General features: G+C 38.5%; 1 protein-coding gene across 1 annotated transcript in view; it reads left to right on the top strand.

The window, feature by feature from the left end:
- The window catches only part of ARHGAP12 (Rho GTPase activating protein 12), a 65614-nt gene extending 49781 nt beyond the window's left edge, over positions 1-15833 (top strand). The window contains exons 10-18 of the mRNA XM_010006975.1: positions 4684-4785; positions 5115-5213; positions 7528-7636; positions 8437-8556; positions 11347-11445; positions 13497-13574; positions 14428-14562; positions 14844-14946; positions 15375-15833. Coding sequence (XP_010005277.1) covers positions 4684-4785; positions 5115-5213; positions 7528-7636; positions 8437-8556; positions 11347-11445; positions 13497-13574; positions 14428-14562; positions 14844-14946; positions 15375-15549 — 1020 coding nt within the window. The 3' untranslated portion in view covers positions 15550-15833. The remainder of the gene's footprint in view (positions 1-4683; positions 4786-5114; positions 5214-7527; positions 7637-8436; positions 8557-11346; positions 11446-13496; positions 13575-14427; positions 14563-14843; positions 14947-15374) is intronic.
- The last annotated feature ends 5323 nt before the right edge of the window (positions 15834-21156 follow it).

Genomic DNA, 21156 nt, shown 5'->3' with positions numbered 1-21156 from the left:
TATGTAAACTCTGACCAAGTTTCAGCTATCACTGTATGTGTTCTTGTTGCATGCCTCTTGTCACTGTAAGGCTATTTGCCACTAATCTCAAAAATAAATTAGAATTTTTTCAAGGTTTAAGTTTTGTCACTTCATGTAGCACCTTGTGTATCCTGTTTGTCATTTTCTGAAAGTCATCTGAGGTGCAAATTAACACAAATATGTTACAGTAATCTTGTAATGATTCTAATGGAGCAAAGCAGAAATACTATCTAGCTCATCAGTGCCAGATTTTTAATCTCGTAATTGCCTACTACTTGAACCACTAGTGTCTTGACTAATAAAGAGCATGCTATGGTCAGTTTTAATAGATATTTTTTGTCTAATTCTTTCTAACTCAACTAATTTATGATGTTTGTAAAGGGCCTATAACATCTTTGATACAATGATGTACATGTTGGTTAATTCTGAATCCAGTTGGAATCCTCAGAAATGTAAATGTTATGCATAAAAAACTGAAAGGACCTCAAGGGTGTTCTGGCTATATGGCAGATACAGAAAGCTAATGTAAATTTGTAGGACTCTTTATAATTTAAGCATCTGTAGTTAGCCACGTTTTGGAGTATAGATGCCAAGCACAGAAGTGCTGCTTATCTGAAACCAGTAAAGTTTTGGTAGCTAATATGATAGTTTGTTGCTCAAGGTGGATTAGGAGGAATTTAGATAATGATACTAGTGTTAGAAGAAGCAAACATTCTTGACTGGTTGCATAATTGGTTTTTAATGCTTCCTTCTCATCACTTTTGTCAGAATCAAACTAAAGCTCAACCAAAACTGAAGTACTGGTGATGTTTAAGATTATTTTGATATCTTGTCTGTATTCCCTGGAGAGTGCAGAGCAAGCTATATGATTTTAGTTAAGATTTCTGAGACTTCTAGAATTACCATCTTGTTTTTTCTGCTTGTAGGGAAGAGTAACTGTGGGCTTGTTCAATTAACCTTGTACTAAAAATTATGCAGCTGCCTCTTCTTTGTCTGTCAAGTGCATTGCTATGTATGTGGAAGCCTAGGGCAGATAGTTTATATGCAATTTGGTATCTGTTAAAATGCTACTCCATGTAAGGAAATACGTGGATTTAAAAAATGTTTTCAAACAGAACTGTAAATTTTCATCTTTTGAAAGAAGATATCTCAACTTTTGATGCGAATGAGTTGTAGTAGTTATCGCCAAGTTTTAGCAATGGGGCTTCATAAAACACAGCAAGTGATGGTAACTGGGTAGAAGGATTCCTCTGTCAACCTGCTGTAATAGGCACATGTCCTCAGTGTCAAGTACAGTGGTGGTAAACCAAAAGTGAGCAGACTTTTCAACAAAACATTGAGAAGCAACCTCTTCAAGATTCATTTGGGCAAACTCTGTTTATTGTCTTAACACCACTGTGTTTCTAGATAAGGATGCTGTATGTGCATTGCTGTAGTTAATTGGTATTGCACAGCTGAGTGTGCAGGAGCTCCGGTGGTTATAATGAAAACTGTTTGGAATGTAAGTACTTCTCTGAGTCCAGTTGCAACAAATCTTCCATAATTTTTCTATGTCAGTGAAGAATGTCTTTGTATTTTTTTTTTTTTTGGTCAAAGCTGTGAGTCCTGAAGCTCCCTTACCAGCCACCAAAGAAGAATCTCTCCCCTCAGCTCTATTTCTGTGGTCCATCTGTGGGTGAGGAGGACTTGGAATTAAAATGTTCCACCCAACTCTACTTAGAAACAGAATTACGAGAATGGCAGGTGTCACTTGTACATCTGAAATCTTCCTATCAGTAACATCCAGTTCTGTTTCCAAAGAATGCTGTAATATATCAATACAGACTGGCTTGTCCTGTGGAGGTTCCCAGGACTCGGAGGAAAAGCCTGAGAAGATTGGAAAGGCCTTCTGTTCATTGATGTCAAGCCACATCTTCAAGGCAGTTCTCAAGCTACACAGCATTTACTATGTCTAAAGCAAAAACACTTCAGCCCCTATTTCTAAAAATTAGAGGTTTTCTCTGCCATCTAACTAGCAGAAGCAGATCCCATGGCTGCACATTTTTTCTGAAAAAAGCTGTCAGCAGTAACTCAAGAACAGCTGGCAGCACCACGAGTAGAGCTCTCTCTCTCCCTGTCTCACGCTGTTGTCCTTTCCAAACCTTCCAGACAGCTGAGAAGAGGAATCCAGTAAGAATAAGGTGTCTGTTCAGTGAGAGCTGAATTTAGCCCAACTAATGTTGACTTGGTAGTGCACTCTGTTTTGAGAAAGCAGATTTTATGTCTAGGTGGCAGCAGATGCTAAAGGGAAAAGCTTTCTTTGTACTGCTCTCAACAAAACCTGCATGCTTTCAGGGGTGTTCGATTGCCTTTAGCTAACCTTTGTGTGTAGAGCATTGGAGCAGCCCTGTGCAGGACTTGCTCCTGGAAGCTTTGAAGGAGGGAAATGGCTGCTGGCCTCTTGTTTTGATCACACCCAGGAGCAGTCAGGAACCTTGACAGAGAAGTTAGTAGGAGAGCCTGCATGCTAAACGTAACATTTTCTGGAATGAAGAAATTAAATTTGTGATGAGTGTAAATGATACTGGTATATCAGAGGAGCTTTGCAGAGATGTGGGATTGTTTGCATGTATTTCCCCATCCTTGGCACTGTTTGTGGAAAGGAGTGGCGGAAAACTTATTTTTCCCCCCTTCTGAGAAGTTTAACTTCGAGTTCTTTGTTTGTTTGGGCCATCTCTGAAATGTTGCAGGGAGTCAGGCCAAACACATGGATAGACGACAAAGGTGTTTAAGGTGGTACTGCTGTCTGTTGGGTGGGGGGAGGTCAGCAGGCTAATGCATTGGAAGGCTTTTCTTTTGGTGGAAGCAGCACTGACTGGTTTGGTTTTTTTGTTGCTATTTGTTGATGTCACTTATAGCAGGTCATCTGTGCTTCTCAGCATCATCTGCGCAGTGTTTTTAACATACCCACCCAATCCTGCAGGGGACTTTGGTTTAGGTCTCCTGTTCTGTCCATTGCCAAACTCTATAAATTGGTTATTTTTCTTTTTCCCAACATGCAGCAAGATTGTTCTAGGCTGTCAGGAAGCCTGTGGCTGGGGCACTTTGGTTGCATGTGAAGCAGTTAAATTAATCTCTCTTAAACAGGCAGCTGCTGCACAGCCCCCCCATAACTGCAAGAGCTGTAATGGCCCAGAGATTTTTCCTGTGAACTCTGCTGCTGAGCTGAGCCTCTCTCAGAAGCTCTTGCTACAATTAGTAAGAAACATTCTTGGATGAGGTATCTGAGAACTAAGTTAGAAAGCGGGAGGGTTGTTTTTTTCCCCAAGTGCTAGTTGGCATTGGGTAAATTAGAAATATTCCCTTATTCTGGTATTCTATGAGTAAAATAAAGAAGTTAGGATGCTGCTTTCCATTCAGCATTTAATTGCCCTTAGGAATGAAAGCAGGGAGATCTTCCAGTGGTAAACAGCCTTTCTAAAACACAATTAGCATTAATTAACATCCATGCTGGGAATTTAATCAGAAGCAGTTCTGTTATCTGAAGCGTTTTTTTCTAACCTTGGATGTGGCTGTTCTCATACAGGCTGGAAACCTCAAGTTCACAGCAAGGAGCTTGTCCTGGGGCTTATGTCCCCCAGAGCTGTCACAGGAACAGCAGTTGCACATCAAAGACTTGTAAAAGAAAAGAACCTTCCTGATGGATCAGATGCTGCAGGCTTCCCTAGAAGAACAGCATTAAATTTCTGTGCTACAACCCAACTGACTTACAGCTTTCCCTGTTCTGTTCTTTACTTATTTTACTGACAATTAGAACTTTTTGTATGTTGGTTTATTTGATGAATAATATTTCAAAGCTATGTGATGTGGGTTGAAAAAGCAGTAAAAATGCTTTATTTTTAAAAATCGTGATGCCAAATATAAATGCAAAAGTAATAGGTAAAAATAGCTCCCTGATATTTTCCTCCAAATTGCTTGATGGGTTGCTTATGGGTTAAATGCTTTTTTATAACTTTGGTTATTTGCTGTTTGTTTAGTAGCTAGATAGTGAAATTGGGTTCTGTTTACCTGTTAGGATATTCTTCAGTATTGCAACAGAAGTACTAAAGAAAAGCAAAATAATGTGAAAAGCTTTGTTGGACATTTGTGTGTATGTGTACGTATTTATATAAAATGTATGCAAAATTGACAAAAATGTAAAAACTTAAAGTTTGTTTGCAGTGCAGGAGGGATGTGACTCCTATCTAGCAAGCTGCTATTTCTGGTTTGATTTTTGGTTTTATGTGCAACTGTTGATTAGCTGACAGCATATTTGTTCAGTTACTTGCTAGCCAGTTTTGTTTAAAGCTTGGGGCTGTCTTGACTTACATCAAGCTACAATCAAGTGCTGTATGGACTTTGAACATTTGTGATAGGAAAAAAATCTCTATTGGAATTTGTTTGGCAGTTACAGAATGTTAGGAGTTTTAGGCTGAGCAGCTTTTAATAGTCATGTTTGCAGGGTGTTTTGTGTGAGGTTTTTGTTTTTCTGGTGTGCCTGTTGATTTGTGGCAAAGTACTGTATTTGGGTTAAGTATTTAGGACTGTAAATAATGCATGGTACATTCAGAGGATTGCAAGACTGTATCTATTACAAGTTTGTTTGTTTTTAAGTTTGTCATCGTTGTTCCTTTTTTCCAGAAGTTTGGTGTCAATCAGTCTAAGCCAGAATTTACAGTGGATCTCAGAGGGGCATTGATTGACTGGGCCTCAAAGGACAAATCCAGCAAAAAGAATGTTATTGAGGTGAGCTATTTTATTTAAGTGCAGAATTATCTGTACTTTAATGACTTAAGAAATTTTCTCTCAACTGGAAATCAAAAGCTTTAATGGAGTTTTCTACATTTCTTCATGTTCGAATGTAGATGTATCTGAGAACTTGCAAGAAATGTCCATTTTTCATTTGTCTGGTATATGCGCTTAAACTTTAAGCAGGCTGTTATTCACTGTTTTTACTGTTAAGTTTTATTGAGTGGTTATGTGTTATCTAACTGTTATGCCAGGTAGAAGCTGAATTTGATTTAAATAATTTTAGTTTATCAATTCTGATGATACCTGGTTTTATTTCTTTCAAGCTAAAAACCCGCCAAGGAACCGAGCTCTTAATTCAATCTGATAATGACGGCTTTATTAATGAATGGTATAAAGTTCTTAACTATACCATCAACAATCAGGTATGTGTCTGAATCACAAAGGCTCTATTTTCAGGGTAATGTTATTTAGCAAAATAATTAATGTAACAACTCCTAGTGCTTCACATACACCTTCATTTCCTGATTTTCTTGGACATGGGCAAGAGTTGGAGGATATAGCAGTTCATAATGGACAGAAGTGGAATATAATTAATAATGACAAAGGAAAAAGGATGGTCCACTGGATTAAGAACCAGGAGACATGGGCTGACATCCAGCTCAAACATGAGCTTCCTTCTGTGGCCAAATACTTGTTCTGTCTCAGTAACCTGAAAGATACTAATAGGGAGTAAATGGGGAGGACAGCCAAGGGAGTGCTTCATGTCATACATTAGTCAGCATTTGATAGTGTTAGTCACTTAATAAGGCTTTTTAATTGTGCACTAAAGTGCCAATTAAAAATCCTGGCAAAATACTGTTATCTCTTCTTATCTGATGGCATAATGCCCACTATTTAATCAGCTGAAAAGTGCTGAAGCATTTGCTTTTGATATTGCCAATGAAGATTTCCCATCTTTGAATTCAGAAGTTGAAGGAGATCTTGGAGAAAATTTTCCTGTTGCATCCAGTTGACTTAATATATATTCTTAATTTTTATAGTTACAGGTCTAGCTGCTGTCCCTAAGCTGCATTTATGTTGCTTTCCTTGTCAATCAGTAGCCTTCATTTCTCTTAGCTCTGAGAGTGTTTTCCTCATAGGGGTGTTTTCTACCCAAACACAGCTGAACAAAATCACCAAATGAAATCATACCAGTGATTTAGTTTTGTTTCTGAGTGCTTGTGGTTCAGTCTCCTAATCTTCTGCTCTCTCCTGGAATGAAAATGTCATGACCCTTCATAACCAGGCAAGGCAGTCACTCAGCAATATTCTTCTCCTGTATGCCCTGTGTAACTCAAACAAGGCCATTTCTTCCCTACTTACATAGAAAAGAAGATGGAAAGGCTGAGATAGAGCTGAGATGAGACCAAGGTATTACAGGTTAGGTGGAGGAAGGGACTGGTGAAATAGCACTCTGGAGGAAACGGTGATACAGTACTGCTGGGAGCTGGTAGTCAAGAGAGTTCACGTTACAAGGAACAAGTTCAAAAAATACATTATCAGACTACTTGTTAATTTGGAGCACTGAATCTGTGGAATATATTGGTCTTAGACATGTAAAAAGGATATTGAAAGCTTTTGAAAAGCAATAAAGAATAATCATAGAATCATAGAACGGTTTGGGTTGGAAGGGACCTGAAAGATCATCTAGTTCCAATGCCCCTGCTGGGGGGCAAGGACACCTCCCACTAGATCAGGTTGCTTAAAGTCCCATCCAGACTGTCCTTGAACACTTCCAGGGAGGTGTTTAAAGCTAATGTTAGCCCTTCAAGGTAAAGTGCAATTTAGATGAAGAAGCCATGCTTCTGCTCATGCAGTGCTCTGGGGTAAGCAACCTTGTCTTGTTTTTAAAATGTCCTTCCTTGTAACAAGGAATCTGTGCAGGCAGATTTGCAACTGCATAGAAGTCAAGTTCATTTTAGTAGAAGTGAAGTAAGAAATACATGGTTTTTGAAAGGAGTATGTTGCACTGAGACAAGAGGAAGCTTCTCTATTTACTGGTATGTCTGCGATCACCTGTGTTGCATAGGGATGAGGCTGCAGGTAGGCAGTTTCACAGACTCTGGTATCTACCTCCGTGCTACAACATGATCTGCATTTTCACTTGAAATTAGAATATTTTCACTTGTTTAATGAGAATGTCCTGAGAGAGCAGTAACACAGGGCAAGGATTTTTAGCATTGGTATATTTACCTTTTCACAGTGGATTAAGTGTATGCTTTGACAGTGATGAATTTTTCCAGCTGGTAGTTGTATTTTAATTACAGAGATCTGAAATAAGATAAATGCTCTAGGAATGTGTTTTTAACTCCATCGGTCAGATGCTTCTGTAGTAGACCATGAAATAGCTGATGTTTGTCTACTGGGTTAGAAAAAAACCCACATTGCTGTTGTTTATTGCTTGGTGTAATGAAGTGTTACCATGAAAGGCTGGTTGTGCTTTATTCAGTGTCCAGCAAAGCTTTCTCTGTTGGGTCTTATGATTAAAAAGTGTTTCTCAAAGTTGTTCACTGCCACTGAGAATGGTACCATGTCTGAAGATACTTTCAGCACTTAGAGTTCAGGAGAAGGAAACGACTAGATATCATTATAGGGAAATAAATGGCATATTGGAAAACTGTCTATAGGAAATCTGTTAGTTAATGTGGTATTTTATGACTTGGCAAACTGATCACTGTATCTTCTTAAATCTAATAGGTAGTAGAGTCTGATGAAGCGTTAGAAGATGAAGTACCAGATTCTCCTGGGGTGGAAAAACAAGACAAAGAAAAAGAGAAAGAGAATAAAGACGCTAAGAAACTTCGTTGTGAGTTGAGAATTTTCCATTAATTGTTTTTTTGGCAATGTCAGTTTTTATTTTTTGTATCTTGAGTATTATATGTAGGAAGAGAAGAATTCAAAAAGACAGCTAGAAATGAAACTACTCAAGTTTGGAAACAGACTTTGGTACAGTTCGTTCTACATCTTAGTGCCAGTTAGAAGATTTTCATCCAAGTTTTATGAATTGTACTTAAAAGTACCAAATGTTTTTAGTTTCTGCTGGTATGACACATGAAAAACAGGAGAAAACAGGCAGTGGTGAAATGGATTGTTTTCATGGTGTTGTCAATGCACCTTCAGAATTTTAGAGCTACATTTCTTTTAGCCACAGAAGTTTCTTCCTATGCATATAAATATATTAATCAGGTAGACTGCTTTCTGTGTTTTACTTCTGGGTATTATATGTAATTGGCAAGCAAGTATATATATTTCAAAATAGTTATACTTAATGAAAGGCAGGACTGGATTTGAAACATAGCTATATCTTATATACCATAAGCTATATCTTATATACCAATTCCTTAGGCAAGCTACCATTTAGTTACACAGGCAGTATTTGGTTTTAGAAGTTTTTTGTGGCAAGGTTGTCTCTTGGTGGTTTGAAAAATAGATGCTATTTACAAGGGCTTCCAAAAAGTTAAGAAAAATAAAAAGTGGATGCATTGCGAATTCAAACAGGATTTTTGTGTGGTTTTGAGCTTAATTTTTAAAAAATGTTGGTTCCTTGGCAGATTAATGCAGTGTTGGTTCTGTGGATGTTCATGTTGAATGCATTTCTCTTTCCAGCTGTGAAAGCACCCAGCAATACAGATTCCACAGATCAGAAAAAGACTAAAACAAAGCTCAAGAAGTTTCTTACACGGCGCCCTACATTACAAGCTGTCCGTGAAAAAGGCTACATTAAGGGTAAATGAACCTTTTTAACAAAGGAAATAATTTAAAAACCTGAATTTAGATGTTTACGTGTAAAATGGGGTTAAAATGGTCTAGTTTTAGAGTAAAACACATGTATATAGCTGGTTAAACAAAAGTCTTGGATGTGTAGTGGAATTGGTGTTGGATTGTCGTTCTTCTGAGCACTGCTGCTGGCTGCTGTGCTTGGCTGAAGGAGGATGTCCTCTCTTTCAGCTCATTGCTGGCACACTTGCAGTGAAAGTTGAAGGCCTGGGAGCCTTTTGGGTCTTGGGGTGCTTTTTAGCTAGAAAGTCCATTGGTCTCCTCTTCTCAGCTAAAAACTTCCAATAGCTGATAATGTTTTGGGCAATAAAGGGTAAAAAAAATCCTTTGGACACAAAGCTGAACTCATATACTCATCTGTTGCACAAGGGTGTTTTAGTTTAGCAATCATATGCCATCTCCTAAGAAATGAAATATTTAGACAAACCAGGATGAGGCTAAAGGAATCTTAGCTTAAACATCTCTTTTCCCTAACCTTTTTTGAATGTATGCATTCTTAAAACTGTTTCACAAACAATGAGTCTTGCATATATGCTTGAATCAAACATGAAATAATTTGTTTCCATTTGTTGCACTTCTATAAACTTTGAGAGAACAGTGATTGCACAGGTTTAAGTTAATGTGTTTGTGTAAATTATTGACTTGGTGCTCACTGTAAAACTTCATTTATTTATTTTTTTGTATGCTTTAGGAGGGCTTGTAGGTGATGCTCTGCTAGGGCCAAAATAGCATATGGGTAGGCAAATATCAGACCAGATTGTACTGTGATTTGCCTAACTAAATAACTTAACAGGTGTCCTTCTGTTGCATGTGACATTTGATATATTTGTGTATCTGCAAATATAATTTATTGTAAATGATGAATTTTTTTGTTGGGGATAAGGAGACATTATTCCCAGACTTTGATGTTTTGCACTGCTTTACAGTTTAGTAGTCATGTCATGGCTCAGTGACTTAACTTCTGACATCAGCAACAGTGAATGCTAAGCCAAGTTTAATGTGTACATATGCATGCTGATGATTGGATTTTTAATAAAGGTGTTAAGGAACGGAGAGTTTGTTTTTTATTTAAGAACATGTTGTGAAGTTTGAAAGTTGGATCTGTGCTGTACAGTTCTACATTTGCTGAATGAATTGAAAAGACAGAATTATTTATTTAAAAGTCCAGTGTATCTTTATGGCTGCTACAGAATAAGCTTAGTAAATGGAAAACTTGGCAAAACCAGTATGAGTAGAAAAACAGTATTAAAAGTTTTACAAAAAGTGTGTACTAAGCAGAGAAGTACTTGTTTTAGAGTTTTCTTATATGGAAAAAACAAAATGACAAAAGTTACTTTGAGAGTTAAAAATACAATTTCTGGATGTGTGGACGTTATTGAAGTCAAAGGCAATTGTAGTTAATTGGTTTGTTACATGCTAGTGTTTTCTTGGGCTACCTAATCTGCATTGCTTTACCTGCTACACCTGCATGCTGGCCTGGCTTTCTACTCTCTGGGCTTTTTCAGTCCCTTGCTATTGATTCTGCTTGTGCAGCTGGCTGGATGAGTAGCAGCAGCAGGACTGAGGGGTTTTGGGGCACTGGCCTGGTACACATGCAGCTCATACCACCGTTACCTGCCAGCTTCCACACTGTATAATTGGTTTGGTGTGCTGTTTGGATTTCCCAAAGCAGTAGTCAGATGCAAGTGTTGTTAATGAATCTGCTTAAATTACTAGGCATGAAAAATGGACTAGATGCTATGCGTGATGCAAATGCAAGAATAGTTTCTGTCTTGCATAAACACTGAAGTATGATCTGCTAGATACCGAGAAGACAGCTCTTTACAAACCTTATTTAACAGATTAAAGAAAGCCCCAAAAGCCCGGCAATTTTTCCTTTAAAAGTGTGAGCTTTGCTTTTCTATCTCAAGACCCTTTTTCAGTCTCATACATCTGAACAGAGGAGGTCATCTTTGATGAAAACTATAGAAATGGGTCTGAGAGAGATTTTGGTGATAACATGATCTGAACAAAAGAAGTTAACATTTCGCTGAAATACACTGAGGTGTTGCAAGAATCTGTTCTCTGCCCAAGGGATTTTCCTTCTTGTTCCAGTTGATGATGGAAAACACTCCTCCTGGATTTTGTTGGATAGGATCTGAATGGATAGGCATCCATTCAGAGTTCTGTGATACAAAGGTCTATCACTTACGAATCCATGTCAGAACTTAAAAATGTTAGAAGTTAAAGGCTACATTAAAGTAAATGAATATGTAATGCTGGGTTAAATAGTAGGTACAATGAAAAGATGAAATTTTACAGTCTTTTTCCCCAAGCAATGCCAAAAGCTTGGTTAAAGTTTATAAGCTCTGTTCAGATTTTTAACAAAGATTACAGTAAATCTGTTTTGAACTTAGAACAGGAATGGAGTGTAACAGAGTAGTTGAATCCATTAAATCCTCATTACAGTGATGACAAGTATCTTACAAGTATCTCCTGATGAATTAAAATAATTTCAGTAGCAAAAGTTCCTTACTCAGAGACTCACATTTAGGGAACTGCTGATACTCTTTCTTACTGGGAGCTTTTTCTTGCTGGGATCTCCTGAGAGCTCTTTTCAAATCTTTCCTACTTTCACTCTACTGGATACAATTGTCACAGTATTAGTATTTGCTTTTTATAGAGGTTTGTTTTAAATTGAACTAGTTCTGTCACTTGAGTCCTGTTCCACTGTAAATCAGTCTCTTTACTTGGTTCCAGATCAAGTTTTTGGTTCCAATCTCACCAGCTTGTGTCAAAGAGAAAACAGCACGGTGCCAAAGTTCGTGAAGCTCTGCATTGAGCATGTTGAGGAACATGGTATGGTGAAAATTTTTGTTTCTAAATCTTTCTTGCTCACCACACTAAGTTTGAATGTTTTAATCCTTAAAATGCTGCAGATTCTTTGGGGAAGATGATGTGAGACCTGTATCAGTAAATAGTTTTCAAGAGTGGAGAGGCAGATGGGACCCAATATGGGGGGAGAGGAGGAAATCTTGTATCTGAGAAATTGATCTGCCTCAGTATATTGCAAGATGAGAAGGCAGGACAGTCTTCTGGCAGCAAGTCTCTTAAGGAAAGATGGATTACAAATGGATGAAGAGCTCAGCCCATCAACATTTTTTTTCAGAATAAAAGACTGTCAAAAGGTGGCTTCATTTTTGAAAGGTTTAAGCATGCTAATGATCATTTATATTAAAACTACCTTGAAACAAACTTCTGGAAAAAGCCAGCTCCCTGCTCTGTACATGCTTTGACTGCTAGAAGAGAAGTCTTGTCAGTTTGATGCCTTTCAGCCAGTTACACTATGTCAAGTTTTATGCAATTCTGGAGATGGAATCAATATGTGGACACTGACAGGTTTTGTTTGTTTTCACTGAAAATAAATCTTTCCTACATAGTAACTGAGAAAATTATATATTTGGAAGCTGCACATGACATTCTGGGTTGTGTGATGTAAAGGATATCTTCACATTTTTGTTGAAAATGTTAGCTGTGACTCCTGGCTTGGCTGTAGTCTGTGCTGGGTTTCTTGCTGTTGTCATTGTCCCACCTCTTGGAAAGGTAATGGAGAGGGGGTTATGGAATCTTCATAATTGTCATTCTAATATATACCGGTCTGTTAATCTGAAAATGTTCTCTTGAGAATCAATGTATTATAAGGGAAGACTACATGTGAATTTTAAGGCATCTCCCATGGGGATGTAATTTAGAACTTTGTTGCAGCCTGTAGTCCTTCTCAATGCTGCTACCTTATTGCCTGGGAGGGGAAAAAATAACTGCTTCTATGCCTTTCACCAGTTGGACAAACTGCCACCTTCCTTGTAACAGCAGACTTTATTCTGTTTGTGATCTGCAGCTTGTAAGAAAGGGGTATTTGCCTTTGTTCTTTTTTTTTTTTTTTTTTTAACTTTTTTTATTTTAACAACAGGACTGCAGTGAAGATAGTGATGTTTTCCCTTTTTAAATATCTGAGGGGAAGCTGACAAAAATGAACAGCTTTTTTCCTCACTTCTCCAGCTCTTCTTCCTACTGCCAATACACTTCAAATCAGTTCTTTTTGTAAAACAATGACTAGTGGATTATGGGGAAAAGGGATATGTCAGATGGTGCTGGTAACTGTGCTGTGTTGCATCAGACAACTTGAGGAGCTACAGGGACTGCAGGTATTCTGGCAACACTCTCCGTGGCACTGATTCACATACTGCATTCAAGTGGCATCTCAATTAAATGATTTACCTCCTAATCACTTCTGAGTAACTGCAGTAGCAACCACAGAGACAATTTTCTTCTTTTTTTGGTTGACCATGCCTGCAAAGGCAAGGACTACCTGTTTTAGTTCTATAGGCTGTTGGGTAGTGATGAGTGTGCATGCACATAATTCCTTCTCCATGCAAACCTGGTCACTTGACAACTTTGAGATGTTCTCTGTGCATGACTTGATTTGATTTTTCTTAACCAAACCTTATATTAAAAAATTGAACATTCACAAAACACTTGTTTCTTGCATGTTGAACTCCCATATACCCCTCCTGCCCACCTACCATGAGCATCTTAAATGAGACCCCTTGTCTCATGGGGGAAATTTGGAGTTGTTGCCACATTACTACTGTTTTATTGTGTAGAAGGTTTTAGAGATTACTTTGAACTTGGTGCTACCAAACTTGTGTCAGCAAACTTAAACTCCTCTTACATGCCCTGCCCATCAAAAAATGTAATTTAACTTTGTTTTTTGAACCAACTGTTTGTCGTTACAAGGTGGGTTTCTTTTGTTTTTAATTTTGCTGATACCTATAAAGGAGCATCCTAATGATTTCAGAATTTGTGTGTGTGTGAAGGTATTAAAAAATGGATTTATGCCTTTGTTTTAGGACTAGATGTTGATGGCCTGTATCGAGTTAGTGGCAATCTTGCAGTGATACAGAAGCTAAGATTTGCAGTCAATCATGGTAAGATTCCTTCAACTGTGTTACGATTGCATATGTTTTCAGATTGTTGTTCATAGAAAGCTCAGGGCAAAATTTTCTTCATGTGCAACTGCAGTCTTTCATGTGAAACCATTGTCATCTTCTAAGTAAAATTACTCCAGAATTTCAGAGTTTAGTGTGTAATATACTTAATTTGAAAAACCTAGCATCCTGGAGGTTTGGTCTTATGTGGAGCACAGAGTCATTGCTAGAATAATTCTAAAGAAAGGTGGCAATCGAATTTGAGGGGAGGGGGAGTTATTTCAAAGTAGATTGATTCTGTATGGAAAAATAATCAACATATTAAGCTTCCACTAGCATTCACATTTTAAGCTGCTTCTTTTTAGTGAGATTTGGAATGGGATTGCCTAGCTCCTCTTTGCCTTACTCTGTGTATAAGACCCTTTCATGTGGCTGTATCGCGGTGTTTTGCTCAGTGGGATTCAATAGGCAGCTTGCAACTAGGAAGAAGACAGTAACCCACCTACAGTCTGACCTTTTATTTCCTGATTGACAGGGTCTAACAGTAAATTTTGTGTTACGGCAACAGCTTCTTTGCCCCTCTGGAAAATGCCCTTGGAGTAAGGCAGCTGCGTGTAGAGCAGTAGCCAGAGTTTGGCCGTTTCTGTAGTGGCTGAGGTTTTTTGTATCCCCTTTTACACTGCTGGAGCTCTGTATCCCAGCTGAGACTGGGCTGAAGTGGAATAAGAGTATTCACTGCTTTAAAACCAGTAAGCACAGAATAGTAGTTGAGGATATTTATGGGAAATAAATATATTTTTAAAAGCCTTTATAGTTTAATTATTAACACTAATTATTAATTTTTCACTCACAGATGAGAAACTAGACTTGAATGACAGTAAATGGGAAGATATACATGTCATCACAGGAGCTCTCAAGATGTTTTTCAGAGAATTGCCTGAGCCGCTGTTCACTTATAATCATTTCAATGACTTTGTCAATGCAATTAGTAAGTCTGGAAAACACACGTGTGCTTTTTTGTTTAATTTCTGCTCAAGATGTACAGTTAATTTAATTATTTTGGACACCAGAAAGAATGCTTTAGTTATGAATGTCTGCAGGGCTTACCTAAATTGCCTGTCATCAATGCACAGTCCGGCCAGGAGGTGGTAGTATTTTATCTCATATTAGCCCTGCAAAACGTTTGCATTTATTCTGTCTATTAAATCTTATGCTTAAGTTTTAAACAAAAATACTGAATTTTTGTTTCTACACCTCATCCTTTTACAGAACAAGAACCAAGGCAGCGTGTTCATGCTGTTAAAGATTTAATCAAACAGTTGCCAAAACCAAATCAGGACACTATGCAGGTCCTCTTTAGACACCTGAAGAGGTAAGTAGCAGATGGAAGGGAGGGCTTTGTGTTGCTGATCCTCCCTTAAAGCTAAGTAATCCAATTAAAAGTACTAGGTGGCTCTTCCCACTGCATTTTTTCTTGCCTCTGTAGGACTTGATGAAAACAATATATCAGTCTATGTTTATACAAGCTTGCAGTGCACCAAATGGACTTTAGACAGCATGTGTCATAGTTGTGATGTTTGCTGCCAAGTTCTTGTGTTTGAGGGATTGTGAGAGGATCAGGAATAGCATTTCAAAACAAAACTTCACTGTAGAGGGGGGGAATCACAGTGTCTCTGTCCTAATAGCAAGATTACTTATTAAATAAGTATTATGAATAGTCATTTGCTTCAGACTTTTTCCTGTCATCCCATTACTCTAACACTGATAAGTCTCTTTTTATGTACTTTTTTTCTCTTGCAGAGTTGTAGAAAACGGAGAAAAGAACCGAATGACTTATCAAAGTGTAGCAATAGTTTTTGGTCCAACATTACTAAAACCAGAGAAAGAGACTGGTAACATAGCAGTCCATACAGTATACCAGAATCAGATTGTAGAATTAATTCTACTGGAATTGAATTCCATCTTTGGACGCTGACATTTTTCTTGGAGTAGAAACTGGAAGTGATGGGTTGGCAGCAGTACTCCATCAGAAGGAAAATCTCTCGCTGTACATTATGTATTATGTTTGTGGACCAAGCAGCAACTTGTTTTTTGCACTTTTGGGGAGGGGAGAAACAGGAGAAATGTTTTTGACCACTTCAGTGCGAGTTAAAGACAACACTTTGAATTTCTTTGAAAACTTCAATGTAAAAAGTGATTTGAAAAGTTTATAGTTTGCCTTTTAAAAGTAGCAGTGGAAAAATGTAATATAGGTTCATACACTGGATTTCTTGGAGAGTAAAGCTATTAATCTCAAACTGGGTAATCTGGAATTTAATCTTAAAATTCTTCCACTTGATGGGGAGAAGCCCTACCAACTGGTATGGAAAATTCAGTGAAATTTAATCTTGAGCTTGTGTATTACAACTTCCTCAGATCTGTATGACACTTTTCCAAGGGGTTTATGCATGCAGTGACTGTCTTAAACTTGTGCTAACAGTTTGGTTTAGTTATTAAAATCTAATTCCTTACTTGGTATCTTCTGTCCTTTTCCTCCCTTTTTTCTTTTTTTCTTCCTTCCTTCCTTTTTTTTTTTTTTTTTTCCCCAGCAACCTTTCTGGAACTTCTGAGTTGCTTTATACAACAGCACACTATTTCAAACACTGCATTTGTAAGAATATCCAGCAATGGATATTTGTCTTGTGGCATAATAGAAATAATATTTAATAAACATGTTCATTTTTTCAGGGTATTTCCTGAGCTAAGTTTTGTGTTATACTGGTTTGAAGCTAAAATCCTAAGTAAATACCAATTGTAACACTGTATTGAGTTATTGGTATAATGCTGTCATAGTGGAAGTTTCTTGATGTAAATACAGGCTGTCCTTTTGATTCTTGTATATAATTCAATTCCTGTATAGTTTAAGAATACTTCAGTCACACATTTCTAATCATGGGTAGATTAGCTACGGTAGCATAATGTTTCCAGTGGATGTCTGGGTTTCAGCAGGGAAGCAGGTTCTGGGGTGGGAGGGGGGACCTAACTGTGTGCACTTTTAGATGTTAATTACATTTGCAGGCAAATAACTGTAATGCAAATGGTACTGGAGAAATACTGAGTGTGCTTGCTAAATTGTTAATGCACTACAAGAGGAGCCTTTTAGGTTATTTAATATGTACAGGATACATTAAAAAATGTATTATGAATTCTAACATCTACAGTAGTGAAACTCATGTTTTGATAGATAGATATTTGATGGAATCCATGATGCTAAAATTAAGGTTTTCTTTTTACATTAATGTAGAATAATTTGTAAAATTGGTTTCGAGAGATTTTGTTACAGGGAGCATGGTCTGCTGAAGACTTTTTAAAATGTATTTTTCTAGACTAACTGCTGTATCTGACATATTTGTTATGTCTAACATGAATAAAGAAATCCATTAACTCTTTTAGAGTTTGCCATTCCCACTTCAGACAACATGAACCCCCTTTGAACAGTAAACCAATGTATCTTACTGCTCAGCATGGATACTACTTAAGGCAACAAGTTTGCATGCTGGATTAAAAAAACAAATGTTTACTTTATAACCTGACAGTTTTAGGAACTTCCTGGTCCCTCTGTTTAACAACTTAAATTCTAATGTAAGATCCAGAGAGGGTAGAAATAATTTATGGATAAAAATTTGCAGTCTTTAAATTGTATCCCAACTTACTTGGAACCTACTGTACGGAAAGCAGATACACTGGGGAAAGAGTTTTTTGGATGAGTTGGGTGCCTTTCATGAGTCAGTTCTGGCTTGCAGCAAAGGGGATGTGTGGTGAGGTGCGGAGGTGTAATCAGATGGATGGTACAAGAACTTCGTGTGCATAGGGTTTGCATGAAAAGTCTTTGGAGATGAAAGAAAATGAGTTACCTTGTGGCTTTCTCACTGTCTTCTTGTGGTAATGGTGAAGTCTTGTGGTTTGTTGGGAGGCGACCTGGGTGAGGATTGCAATAGCTCCGCCTGGGCGCGGCGCTGTCAGCTGCCTGGAAGGGGAGCAGTGCTGGGTGCCAGGCGTGCTCCCAGCTCCTAGAATACATCAGCAAAGTTGAAATCTCTTGCTGTAGATTATTTAAATCCCAACTTTGGCTGTAAATTTCATGAGTCAGTTCTGGCTTGCAGCAAAGGGGATGTGTGGTGAGGTGCGGAGGTGTAATCAGATGGATGGTACAAGAACTTCGTGTGCATAGGGTTTGCATGAAAAGTCTTTGGAGATGAAAGAAAATGAGTTACCTTGTGGCTTTCTCACTGTCTTCTTGTGGTAATGGTGAAGTCTTGTGGTTTGTTGGGAGGCGACCTGGGTGAGGATTGCAATAGCTCCGCCTGGGCGCGGCGCTGTCAGCTGCCTGGAAGGGGAGCAGTGCTGGGTGCCAGGCGTGCTCCCAGCTCCTAGAATACATCAGCAAAGTTGAAATCTCTTGCTGTAGATTATTTAAATCCCAACTTTGGCTGTAAAATTATTAAAAAAAAAAAAGGGTTCCTGCTGCTAAGTGAGAGGCCTTTTTCACAGGTCACCTTTTCTGTACGAGTGTTAACATTTTTCAAAGAAAGAATGCCTTTTTAAAATGGTTTGATGATAAGGATGTCACACTTTTCGTTGTACTCCCCCAAAATAAAGCGTTTTGTTATTACAATATGTAGTATGGCTTTGTGCAGTGAAGTTGTCATATGTCTCATTTTTAGTTTGGAGAGGAGAGAGTATTATTTTTAATTCAAAGAGGTGTAGCTAGACACTCCAAACATTGAGGAAGAGGACGCTGTCCAAGCTGACAGTATCTTCTTGTGACCAACTTCACACTGTGTATGTTAGCACTTTGGTTTTCTTCACTACTTGAAATACCTTGTCTTGTTCCTGCAGCTAGCTTTCTTTTAAAATATCAAAACCAGATTTTTGCACACACAGAGAAGGGGAAAGCTGTTTGTATTAGATGAAACATACTCACATTTATATATTCCTCAGTTTGTGCTTTAAATCAGATTTGGTTTTGGTTTAAAACAAATTTAAAGATAGTACAAACTTTTGCAACCATGCCACTTGAAGAATTCTGGTGGTCTGATATTATATTTCAGTGCCAGTTGAAATTTTGTTCCAGGACTAGAGCTGTGCTGAGCTCTGTGATCCAGCTGCACAGCATTAGTACCAAGCAGCTCTCCATGTGCTGATCTGTGCCAGCTACAGGTCTCTTCACAATAAAACTGGAGTAAGATGTGGACACAAAAAGACAAGGCAAATATGTACATGTTTTAATGTAAATTTGATGTAAACTGTCTTTTTAAAATCAGAGTGCTTCCTGCCTGCAAGTTGGATATGTCATGCTTATTGCCCAGGCCCTGGCTTTCCTCCCCATCTTCACAGAAAGCCACAATAAATTCCCTTTGTACTGAACCCATTGTATCCTGGCAAGTGAATCCTCGGCTCACTGTGTGAGAGAGAAGGGAGTTGGTAGGTAATACAGTATCAATATATTCCTAGATGGAGCTCTGACTTTTTCCTCTTTAAGGGAACAGCTGTATTTAGCCCCAAAATTATGATATTTTCAGAATCAATTGGTTAATTCATAGCCATGGTGTAAACCCAGCACAGTGTGGCATTCAGCTGGGCGAGGGGGGAGGTACAGCATGTCTAATGAGGCCTTCTGCAGCTCCTCTGAAGAATCTTAATTAGCCTCCACAATTGCAAAGTTTTGTGGGCAAGCAGCTGGTAGGACTGGATCAGACCTTTACAAAAGTAGCCCTGTGTGACTGTGGGACTTAAATGAACGTCCCCCCATCCCCCTAGCCCTACAGCATTCTTGTAAACAGAGCACTTGTAAAACAAGATCTCACTGTGTAACAAACCAACATGAAAGATGTTCAGAGGTGACTTGGCCTCTTGGTCCTTTAAATTGTCTTGAGAATTAAATGACAGCTCTAATATTAGAGTTTTCTATTATTTCCCCAAATAAATTTGAGTTAGTTAAGATACTTAACTGCCACTGCCTTTCAAAAGCAGAAATCTGTGTTGCATTCAGCAGTCTCAGAACTGCAAAGTGGAACACACAGGGTTAGGATCAAGTTTTCATAGGACCTCATCTTGCAGCTTATTGCATTGAAATGTGGTTGGCTGGGGCAGGAGAAAGCAGATACTTAGTGTGGGAATAAGTAAATGCAAAAAACTGAAGGCAACTAGACAAAGCAGGTGTGATGGACAAACAAGATATCAAAGAAAGTCGCACAGAAAATCTGCAGGAATTCAAGCCAGAGACTTGGAGAAGGCCAGGCTGCCAAGAGTGTGGGGTGCTTTTTTTCTTTTTCTACTTCATGCAATGCAGATGAAGGCCTAGCTATGTTTTGTAAGGGTAAGTTGCTCTGTAGCATGTGAATTTGAAGTGACGTTGCAAAATGGCTGGAAACACCTTTCTCCAGACTTTTCCAGAGCAGGTTCTGTTTGTAATATCCTCAGTGGTGAGCTGGTGTCCAGGTTCACTTGACACAAACACCTGAGTTCAAATGGGAGTTAAGAATTACATTCCTTCAATGTGTAGTAAATACATAAGCAGCATCTTTGCCATAGAAATTTAAACTTGTTCTCAGTTTGGCATCATTCTTGTGGCAGTGAATGCTCCATCTGAGGTTCCAACCTTGTGCCACCAGATCCTGAGGAGCATGGGTTGCCTTGTCTGTTAGAATCTCAACACAACAGAAGAATGAAATATATGAAGCTGAAGAGTTGGAGTATGCAGAAAACAATAAAGCCCTAAGCTAATATATCTTCACAACTAGTTTACATTTGAACGTATGGTGTACATCTGCTCAGAATAGTTAGTTAATTCATAGTGTAAAAGAAGCATGTCCTCTAAAAAATGTCATACTTAAAAGCTGACTTTTTTTACATAAGGCATTGGAAGGTAAATGTTAAGTATTAGCTTGACCAGTTCATGTGCTGCAGCCAGATGGCTGAAATCAATCTGCTGGCAGTATGTCACCTGGCCACTGGTTGTGTCACTTGGCCACCAATGTTCCAGTCCTCTCTGCCTTTTCTTTAGCAAGAGGGTGATGCTGAGCTGGTGGTAGCTTCTTGGCTTTCTGCATATGAGTGTCTTGCCTAGCTACTCATTGCAGTAAAAGGAGGTACCTAACCTGGAAACAAAACTGAAACCCACCTTTTTCAAAGAAAACCTTTCCTATCAGCTAGGGCTGGGCAGCACCTTGTTTGCAGTCCCTTCTAATCAGTGCTGCCAGCAAGGTTGCCTGCCCACACTGCAGGGAAGCTGTCCCCTGGGACGCAGCGAGCACAGCTTCTGCAGGTGCTGGCCTTGGCAAGGCCCCTGCCAACACGTGTGACCTGCTTAACTTCACAGCTGCCTTCTTCATGGAGACATGGTTGTAAATGAGGTAGAGCCTGTCCTCTGACAGGCTCTTAAAGTATTATGTACAACCAAGGATGCCACCAGATTTCCTGCTATGAAAATGCCACCATTATTTCCTGCTAGTTTCATAGGTGAAGTGCTCTTCTCTCTGATACACTAGTCCTGCTCTCAGTTTTCTCTTTAAAGTTTTAAAGACAAGACTTATTTTCCTAA

The sequence above is a fragment of the Chaetura pelagica genome, unplaced genomic scaffold (assembly GCF_000747805.2).
Source record: "Chaetura pelagica isolate M959 unplaced genomic scaffold, ChaPel_1.0 scaffold17, whole genome shotgun sequence".
Classification (NCBI taxonomy): domain Eukaryota; kingdom Metazoa; phylum Chordata; class Aves; order Apodiformes; family Apodidae; genus Chaetura; species Chaetura pelagica.
Note: the sequence above shows the minus strand (reverse complement) of the source record. Positions and strands in the feature narration are given on the sequence as shown.